At 42.0% G+C, this 10,074-nt stretch overlaps 1 protein-coding gene across 1 annotated transcript; it reads right to left on the bottom strand.

The window, feature by feature from the left end:
- Positions 1–854: 854 nt before the first annotated feature.
- tekt3 (tektin 3) lies at positions 855–6,353 on the bottom strand. Its single transcript, XM_047609286.1, has 8 exons — positions 6,213–6,353; positions 5,384–5,965; positions 4,697–4,780; positions 4,508–4,578; positions 4,261–4,404; positions 3,230–3,452; positions 2,350–2,504; positions 855–1,215 (listed from the first exon to the last, which is right to left on the bottom strand). The coding sequence occupies exons 2-8, from the start codon at positions 5,951–5,953 to the stop codon at positions 999–1,001; spliced, it is 1,464 nt and encodes a 487-aa protein (XP_047465242.1). The 5' UTR covers positions 5,954–5,965; positions 6,213–6,353; the 3' UTR covers positions 855–998.
- Positions 6,354–10,074: the final 3,721 nt, after the last annotated feature.

The following is a 10,074-nucleotide window of genomic DNA, read 5'->3' as shown; positions in this document are numbered from 1 at the left end:
CAGAGCAAGCTTTTAACAATGTGTGTGTTTGCCATCATCCGTGACTGTGTTACTTAGCTAATCCTTGTTATCTCTGTTGAGATTATCTCCATGTGTTGTACCATGTGTTGCGCTGGACAGTGATTTACTGCCAGCACAGTGTCAAATCTCCTTCCCACAGGTAGATTTTAGGCCACTTAGGGGTATATTATAAAATAATATATCTGTCCTAACCAAGCAGCAACTTTTGGGGTGGAAAATGAAGCCAATGAAAGTGCCAAAAAGTACAGTTTCTACAATGGCCATTGCGTTCTACAGCTAGTCGATCTCCATAGACCTCCATGTTAATTTAATTCTGGGGCAAGACGTCTCTGAGTGGCTGGTCCGATTGAAAGCAGTTGCTAGCTGTCTGCCTAGGACTCACCCATCCACCTCACCTACATTTGCTTACCACTTTTTGCCCACTGTAGAATCAGCCAAGACAGTACAGCCAATATGTCAGTGACCTCAGTTTCAAAACCGCTCTTCAGGAACCTCATGGGTGCCATGATGGAGAGTTTGTCCATTTTTATATACTGCACAGTGACTGGTTCTCAAGTTAATCGACTAATAGGGAACACAGAACTCTTGGATCATTAGACCCTTGTCACTGCTGCATAATAATGTGATAAACAATCCTGAAGCCCACTGATAATTGTCTGAGGACCTAACCTGCACCAAATATGTCAATATCTATCTATCTATCTATCTATCTATCTATCTATCTATCTATCTATCTATCTATCTATCTATCTATCTATGAGTACACATGGGTTTTTGACATTTGAGCTTGGTTTTACTGTTGAAAATGTAATTAAACTACATCACAAGTACAACACCTTATAATCATGTTTTAATATCGTTGTTTGTGAAGTTCTTTACAGTCAAATGACTCACACCATTGTCAAAACCACGCCAAGCCCAGCATTAAAACCTCAACTATAATGGTCCCTCCCAGGCCCTCACTCTAAACATTTGATTCAGGTGTAGCCCACCAGACGGGGCATGCTGGGGAAGCTCTTGCGCATGCTCATGCACTTCTCCTGGTCCAAGAACAGCGAGTTGGCCTTGATGGACAGGTCATGTTCCAGGGTCACTTTGGTCTTGACCAGCGTCTGCAGCGTGTTCTCGGCCTCCATCAGCCTTTCCTGAAGTTTGTGAATGGTGTCCTCGATCTCTCTCACCTCGCTCACGAGTCTGAACAGTTAAGACAAACATAAACAGCTTACTGTTAAATCTACAGCACAGAGGAAGAAGTTAAGGGAATTGTTTTAGCCTCAGGTTTTACGTGGCATTTAGATTGTATAATTGTAATTGTAATACAATTTATAATGTTACAATATAAACCATACCGCGGGCAGGCAGAGAAAGGCACAAATGACTTAAATGATTAATTCATACACATTATGCCTCAATGGGTCAGTGCTGCATACATTTTGTCACTGGCTACATTTGCATGGACAATCCATCTTTAACCCAAGCGAATTTATTCTGGTTAAAAGTTAAACTGTTTTCATGGACACTCAATAGAATAATCAGAGATATGCAGTATGTGTTTACATGCAGCAATAACATCAGTTAGAATAGAACTTTTTTGACACATCAACAGGAGGTTTAATAAATATACTAATGCATATATAAAGAATGGATTCATTCTGAGAATAGAGAAAGAATTGGATTATCACAGGTTTACACCACGCATCTCATTCCGAATTTAAACATTTTTGGTTGTTCTGTAAAATCTGTGTGATTCCACATTCTGCCACTGAGTTGCGCTAAAATTAGATATCTTCAAATATCATGCACTTTAATTTGCCCAATGGAAATTGTATTTCATTGTTTGTTGTCACTGTTTTTCAAACTTTTTTTTGTGTTAAAAGCAGATTATCAGTGAAGAACCAAGCTTACAGTTTACATTACAAGAAAGCGCATTATAAGTAGACTGTCACTTCAGATGACATTGTCTAGTCCCTGTCCCGTTTGCCATCAGTAGCCAAATATACAAAAAGTAAATAACAATGCATTGGTTTTATATTGAGCTTTTCCATTTTTAGATGCTCAAAGCACTTACAATGGTATGCATTATTCATTTGCTCACACAGTCACACCCTTGGTGTGGTAAATAAGGGGGCAAGGTGGGTTAATTGTCTTGCCCAACTTTTGGTTATTGGACGACCCCTAACCTCCTGAGCTACTAAATTTAGCTACTAAAGCTGCTAAATTCATAATTTAAATGCTAAGAATCTGCTAAGATTGACAGTGACACTGCCAAAATATTAGGGAGCTATGGGTTATCTCTCAGTTTTTAGCTAAGCAATACTCGTTACACACCTGTGGTGCGGGTTGTCCCTGCAGAGCTCCACGTTAGGCCTGCGGGTCCTCTCCTCCAGCCTGGTTTGAGCCACTTTCAGTGGACACTCCTTGTCTCTGAGGGCTTTCTTCAGAGACTCAATCAGCATCTCAGTCTGGAAGATCTCCTGAAGAGTCTGGGTGAAAAGACAACACACGTTACAGTAAAGCAGATGAGCTAAGGTAGGTCAGAGAGCAGAAATCAAAGAGAAGTGAGGACAGACGGACAAATATTTCAGGATCTTACTAGAATAGAAAACAATGTATTAAAAAGCTGCACACTGCAGACTTCAGATCACAATGGCCTGCTCTGTCTAAACCCATTTGATGTAATTTAATTCCGGAGACTCACTACTCCTCATCGCTGACTGAGGTTTATTAAGGACCGTGTGTCTCACATCACAGCTGCTGTCAGTGTTTAAACCCATCCAACAGCTGATGAGTAACTCACTGAATGTGATTCAGTGTTGAATACAACACAAGCAACGGACAATATATTCCCACCTTTCTTTCATTCTACTACAGAGGACAGATGTACCCTCTAGCAAAAAATATTTTCCTCTTTCTGTAGACACTGCTATGTATAGCACCGACACGGCTTGTTATATGTGGGTAGAAATGGAAAAAGAGGACACGTGATATCTTCCCGATAACTGGTAAATTTAGTCAACCACTGACGGAAGCAAATGAAAGGACTTTGACCGGTCTTTTAATGTAAAGCCATGTGATTGCCTCTTTGAAGCATTTCGAAGAAGAAGAAGAAGAAGAAGAAGAAGAAGAAGAAGAAGAATTTGCTTTCTGAAATCATCACAACAGAGCTCTGACAAATAACAGTTAAAAAGAATTAGCAGAAGGTCATAACCTTAGCCAGGTGTGTTTGTAGACTGTTCTTGGCGTCAGCAGTTTCTGATATGCGGTTGGTGAAGGCTACATTAACATTGTTGAACTGGTTCCACATTTCGTTGGACGTGGTGTTCAGCAAGATCTCTATCTCATCCCTGAGCTTGTGGGAGGCAGCGCGCTCGCTCTGGGAGAGCAGGATGTTGTCATCTGTGAACTTTGACCAGGAGTCAGGCAGAGAGATTCTGACAGGATAAAGAAGAGACATGCATTCAGAGTCCCGCTGGTTTTGTACACACTGCACATAGAGAAGATGTATGGTGATATGTTTTGCCATTCTGGGCACATGAAGTTGTTAGTTGTCCCTTCTGTTGCTTTGGTGTCTTTCTTTCAAATAGACTGCCGTTAAATGTGTCAAAGTCAATTCATTTGTACCAGAGGTAGATCCCCAGGGGATCCCCACACCTGTCTTCTATCATCTTGAACAAACATTTAGAAAACACTTTAATTTCGCCCTTAGGATGGATTGTTATTAATTTGGTGATCTAGTGCGGTATTGCTCTTAAATTTAATGACATTCAGGCTGAGCTTTCAAATCCTTGCATGCTAGTATATTAGTCTAACAGGGTGAATATGGGAAACAGTTACAAATTGTTTTAAATTGTGATGACAGAGGGAACTGCAGCTGCAGCACATTGAAACTGTGACCACTGAACCGTACAGAAGCCGTCAATACGTTTCCTGAGTCTTTAGCTATCCATATACATTTGGTACTGGTAATGCGGTGGCTAGTTTTGGCTTGGTAGGTCAGAAACATTTGATCCATGCACTATCCAAGTAAGTATAGTGTTAACAGTGTAGCACATGGAAGAGTACCAACATGAATGAGACATGCAACGAATCCCTAGCTTTACCACAATGTGGGGCAGCCGACTTAACTGGACACCTTGGCCCAGGATTCCAAGCTGGTTCAAACAAACACAAGTGTTGCAGTGCAGCTATTCTATTTAATAAAATGAAACAGTTAATATTCGATCATGTAACTATACTCACGAAGGGTCTACTCGGTCAATCCCTCTGTAATAGCCGATACCATCTGACGTGTTCCTCAAATGGTGACACTTGTCGTCTATCCTCTGAGCTCTCACTTTGTCACTTATGTCTCTCTCCAGTTCATGCTGGGCTGCACGGTTTGACCTGAGGAATCCCACAAAGCAATACAGACACACAAAAAAAGATTAATTAATGTTCATATAAAAGAATCTGGCAAGTTATTCAGTACTCAGCTCTATGGGCTTACGCTAGCTGAGCGATGGCTCTGTCCAGGTGTCGCCTCATCCTCTCCTGACATGACTTGATAACTTCCACCTCCTTGTTGTTGTTGCACAGGTAGAAAAGATAACTCGTTCATTTCTGCTGTCAGTTTGGTATCAGAAGGCAAAATACAGAGAGTGGCTGCAGTAAAACCACGCGGCCATGTTCATTTTACCTTTATGAGGTCTTTCTCGACACCATCATGAACGAGATCGATGGACATCCGTTTCTCTCTGTGGTACAAACACTCTTGAGACACCTAATCACAAAATGTACGTGTGTTTAGCAGAACTCACTCATAGCCGACATTAACTTCATCCAACATTTGAGCATGTGCTACAAGCATGTGCGTCAAGTGCATGTCCCTGAATGCATAAAATGTATGTTGTCAAGTGCATACTCCAGTTTCAGTTACCTGGAGAAGTTTCTAAGAAAACCCCATGCCATACGATATTTGCTTAGCAAGGCATCCCTGTCATCAGATCTCCAGCCAGATCAAGTTGACTCTTTCTGGGTGACCAATAACAGGGCACTAAGGTGACCTAATTAACAGCCTGACCCCACAGCCGCACTGCTGCATTTTAAAGTGTCGTGAAGGATCAGACAGATACTGTTGCTACAACTAAACACTCAAAAGTGATTCACCACATATAGAGTCACGCACCGTGGGACATGATACGCTTGAATGATAATCTGCGTGCACTCAACATCGTTCAGGCGTAAAGATTAGAAAAGGAATGTAAATATTTCAAGCAAAAAGATATCTAACATCACACTCAAAATCTGTTAAAACTTATGTACGAAAGACAAAATATTTAAAGTTGCACACACATTCGTTCAAGTATATCCCATTGACTCTCACCTGAAGTGGCCCCTCAGTCTCTGCTAGGGCTCTCTCCAGCCTCCTCTTGACCTCATTGAGAGCTGCTATCTCTGTCACCATGTTGTCGATCTCATGGCTCAGCTCAGACTTCCAGAAGACAATGTCGTTGAGCCTCTCGCCAATGTTCTTGCTGGTATTCTCCTGGGTTCGTCTGGTCTGCTGCTCTTTGTCCTGCATGAGCCTGATGGTGTCTTTTCTCAGTCTCTCTGCGCTCTTCCGGGACGACTCGGACTCCCTGTAGTTGCTGTGGTTGGACTTGTACCAGTCGTCCGGGGTGTAGCGGGTGCTCAGCGCACTCCTGTTGGATGGGTAGAACATGGTCTTGGCTCGAACCAGGTCTAAGTTCTCTCGCTGTATGGACGACAGCGATGGGACGGCGGTGGTGCTCTTGTAGTAGCTGTTGGTCCTCCACAGATTGGCATTGGGATTCATGGTCAGGGCCGGCTGGGTGTTGCGGTAGCTGGATGCCATAGTGGAGATGGCAGGGAGGAAGTGGCTGGTTTTTGGCCGAGCATACGTGGCTGTCATAGTGGATCCAATCAGCTCCATTTTTTGATGCCTCTTTGGATGACAATGGTCCCGTTCAAAAGAAAATACTTTCCACAAAAGTTTATATTTAGAGATTCTTATATTCAATGCAGCTATTTAACCTTCCTCTATAAAGGAGATCTAGATACATGTTGTGGGCATTCGATGCAGTATGAAAAGAGGTAGTACAGAAAAAATGCCATACTCAAAGGGGAGGGGTTAAGTGTACTGCAATTAGACTCAAAAGGCGAAGAAGCGAACAAACAAACAAAGGACTTACCAAGATAAGAGCTTATCCCTTGGTACACAGTGTCTTCCGACCTACCTCTCAGCTGTGTTTACCTGAGAATGAGCTCAAGAACACACTAAAGGTAAAGTGACATGCATAATGGATAGACAAGTTTGCAAGTCATTCATTCAGCCGGCCAATGGTGGTGCACAGCCCTGGACTGCAGGAGCTGGCCTTGTCCAAGATTTCTGTTGACACAGAAGCGGTTGCCATAGGTTACTGCAACACTGTGCACAGGAGTTTCAGATTAATGGCGACCAGGTGCTTTTACTTTGTACCAGTAAATGTGTTGGTAATACAAAATGTCCCTACAGCATAGATAATATTTATCTGTTTGTAATTTATCTTTTCTTATTATTGCATTTCTTGATTTATGCTTCTACAGCACTAAATTTATCTATTTCACCTATAAATACTTCTGCTCAGCACAAGAGTGAAATACAATCAGCATGAGACTGGAATAGGATTTCTGTGTTACAAAGCCTTGATGTTTTAATCCTGCATCTCATAAATCCTGTGATTTTGTTTCGTTAGCTGCTCTCCGTGCTCCATGTTCTCTGCTTTCATTATTAAAGGTCAAAGAGGCTTAGAAATTTTAAACTGTGGGATAAAGTTGTTAAATTCACATGTTTAAGGCATCTACCTTTGAATTTATTTTACACAGTAAACAATCTGGGCTTTGTTTCGAGGCAGAGGATTTCAATTGATCTCCGTGCAGCATCAGATAGCTCGCTGTCACCCTGAGAACCTAGCAGTCTGTATGGATTACAGGCACCTCTTTAATGATTTATGCCACAGGAAGAGTCCACACAAACCCCTGTTGCACAGAATAATAATCTGCGTTGTGTTACCTACCATTGGAAATGAGGATCGTTTACACTAATCTGTACTGAGGGGGTAGGGCTGGACAGATGATAGCCTGGTTTCCACTACAGAGACAAGCAAAGCTGTAGCCAGGAGTTACTCAGCTGGTTTACTTTGACCGGCACAAAATATATACAGATGATTGCACTGGGGTTTGACAGCAGCACATGCTTGTAATGCCCATGATAGTGTTATGATGTTTAATTATATTTTGAAACCACATTGTTGTAGTTATGATAGGTGAGGAGAGCATTATATTTAGCATGTATGTACATACACCTAACAGTAACCAGCAGGGATGAAAGCTGAAGACCATTTGCAGTGGCTGCAAGTGGCCACTTGAGGCTTGCTTCAAAAGTTAGTGAACCCGCATAGACCTCTTTGTTAAAAGGATATGCCACTCTAATGTGAAATTCAGTCACTCACCATATTTCCCAGAGCTGGACAATTGTTTTTAAATCGGTGCAGGCATTGTCCTAATCCAGCAGCGCACCTGTTAGCTTTAGCTTCTGATGTGGAGTTGCCAATTAGCCAGTCGTTCGCAAAAGTGCTAAATAAACTCAAGAATTTTCCTAATTACTTCTTGTGACCTGTACATTCACATTGAGTATGCAGCACCTGAAAACCCCCAACTTCCATCAACACACTGGCGTGACTGGTCTTCAGGTGCTGTCTTTCCGTCTGGCAGCCGTGCTTTGAGAGTGCTTTGCCAGAATATAATCCCAAGACTGTATCTGCCCTAAGCAATCTCTACCTGTCAACCGCATTGACATTTGTACTCAGTGTGAATGTACAGGTCACAAGAAGTAATTTGGAAAATTCTTGAGTTTATTTATAATTTTTGGGGGCGACTGCCTAATTGGCAACTCTGCATTACAATGCTTACGCTAGCTGAGCTGCCAGTTTAGGACAATACCTGGACCGATTTAAAAAAGCTTTTTCTCACTTATCCAACTCTGGGGAATACGGTGAGTGACTAAATTTGACATGGGGTTGGCATATCTCTTTAAGATGACATTTACATCCTAGTACAATACTTTTGCTGCTATAGCTAATTTCTCAGTTCATGACAATTTCCACGTAATTTGCCTGATTAAATTATTTCAAGACTTCAAATATTTTTGACTAATGATATTTTTTTTTGCCAAATAATTGACATAAAGCACAATGTCCTCTGAAATTTCGTTGTAAAGAACAAACAGAAGAAAAAATGACTTTTTAGTTTAAACTAGCATTTATTTTTGAACCTCTAATCTCACCAGAAACAATTAGTCCTCATTACTATCAGTAAAATGATAAATAAAACAAAAATATTTTAAAGTAAAGGTCAAAAATGCATCACATTACGCCATACACATGCCATGTAATCCCAATCTTACTAATGGGTGGCTGGCAGTTTTATGTTTCTTGCCCTGAAACCTCCTCTGTGTCCGGTGTTTAAGAGGGCAGTGCTTGGTGCTGCTGTTTTTGCAGCTTGCGCTATTGTCATAAACACGAAGGCTTAGATTTAGAATGGAATGACGCGTCAGTGCTCCACCCCTACGACTGCAGCATCTCTTAACATGGCCAGGTTGAAGAAGGCCACCCCACATGCCTCCGCTGCCCTAACCTCAGCCGCTATAAATACGCCCCAGAAAAATATGAACCCAGCCCTCTTATCAGAATAGAGCTGCGAGTGTCTGCTAGAAAAGTGCTTCCTTGTCAATCTCCCCCACTGGCCCGCGATCGTGAACGAAATGTTAGAGCTGCCTATATATACTCCTGCCTTGTGGCCCGTGAGAGTATGTTGTGAATTACTGCATAGTCCAAATGTCTTGAGGAGCAAGCATGCTGTCCACTCCACTTGGAGCTGACATCTGTAATGCTCTTAGGGAAAAAAAAAAAAAAAAAAAAAAACCTCAGTGAAAGTGGCTTTTAAATTAAACGTTGGCTTGAAATGCGCAAGAAATGATTTCCTTCCCTTATGTGGTATCGTATCCACTTAGCAGTCAGTCTGTATTGTTTGTGGATGAAAAGTGACTCGGGCAGGAAAGTAAAAGTATCGTAATTTTTGTAATTTATGTCAAGGGGTTTGGCAGAGGTGTCTGGCCACTTGGAGTTTTCTCTATTTTCTTGGCTTGGTCCAGATATGTAGTGAATTCTCAGTTTGGACGGAGGAGACAAAATAGATGATGTACTCAACATCCAGACAGCCTCCTCGGGTGACAGTGGCTCGTATTTCATCGATTACTGAGTTTCTGTTGCCACAGACATATGTTCTGTCTTTTGCAACATAAATACTGGAGCACATTCACATGTGTCGTCTCTAGAAGCTCAGTGATCGGTTTTAATTAGTGGCGCAGCGACTGCCAATAGCTGCAGACACATAGTAAGTACTTAAGCTTTTTTCTTGGATGACTCAAACACCAGCAGCCCCTCGCTGTCACTCCACAAAGTAGGTACAAACAAGAGCAATTGTTGCATTATAGCTGTAACTGTCAGACGCTGTTAACCAGAGACCGATGATTAGCAGCATTAAGCTAGATTTATGGTTTTGCATTGGCCCTACGCAGAGTCTGTGTTGCAGACTATGTCACTGTAAGCGTTTGTTCTTGTGTGCTGGTGTGTCAGCACCATTCTACAATAACATAAGTTATTAGTTGATAGATTCTGTATGTAATGCCAATTGGAAGCGGATCATGTCGGAGTTGGAGCTAATAAATGCTAAACAACAATTACTGAAATTGCTGCAGTAAGTGGAAAGGAGAGAAGGCCTCCAGTGTGAGTCATCGAGTAGTTTGTGTGTAGTATGAGGCGTCCAAAGCCTCTTTCGCATTGGATGAAAAACCCGGTGAATGACCCGGCAATCAAGCTGGGATTTTATCAGCTCGACAGGGCTTCAAGGCTTTTGAACAGGAATGTCGCGTCGACCTGCTAATTTACACAGTGAGGTTGATGTACCTGCCTGTCACATTCTGTGTCATTGTAGAAGCTCCAGGGTTGTGAGCAG

The sequence above is a fragment of the Mugil cephalus genome, chromosome 16 (genome assembly GCF_022458985.1).
Source record: "Mugil cephalus isolate CIBA_MC_2020 chromosome 16, CIBA_Mcephalus_1.1, whole genome shotgun sequence".
NCBI lineage: Eukaryota > Metazoa > Chordata > Actinopteri > Mugiliformes > Mugilidae > Mugil > Mugil cephalus.
The sequence above is the reverse complement of the archived record's forward strand: the minus strand, read 5'-3'. Positions and strand labels throughout refer to the sequence as shown.

What these genes read in the sequence shown, in the direction of transcription:
- tekt3 (XM_047609286.1), bottom strand. Translation starts at nt 5,953, where the DNA reads ATGGAGCTGATTGGATCCACTATGACAGCCACGTATGCTCGGCCAAAA. An exon ending in TCGAGAAAGACCTCATAAAG is followed by an intron (nt 4,579 to 4,696) that starts GTAAAATGAACA and finishes AACAACAACAAG; the next exon opens with GAGGTGGAAGTTATCAAGTC. An exon ending in ATTGACCGAGTAGACCCTTC is followed by an intron (nt 3,453 to 4,260) that starts GTGAGTATAGTT and finishes TTATCCTGTCAG; the next exon opens with AATCTCTCTGCCTGACTCCT.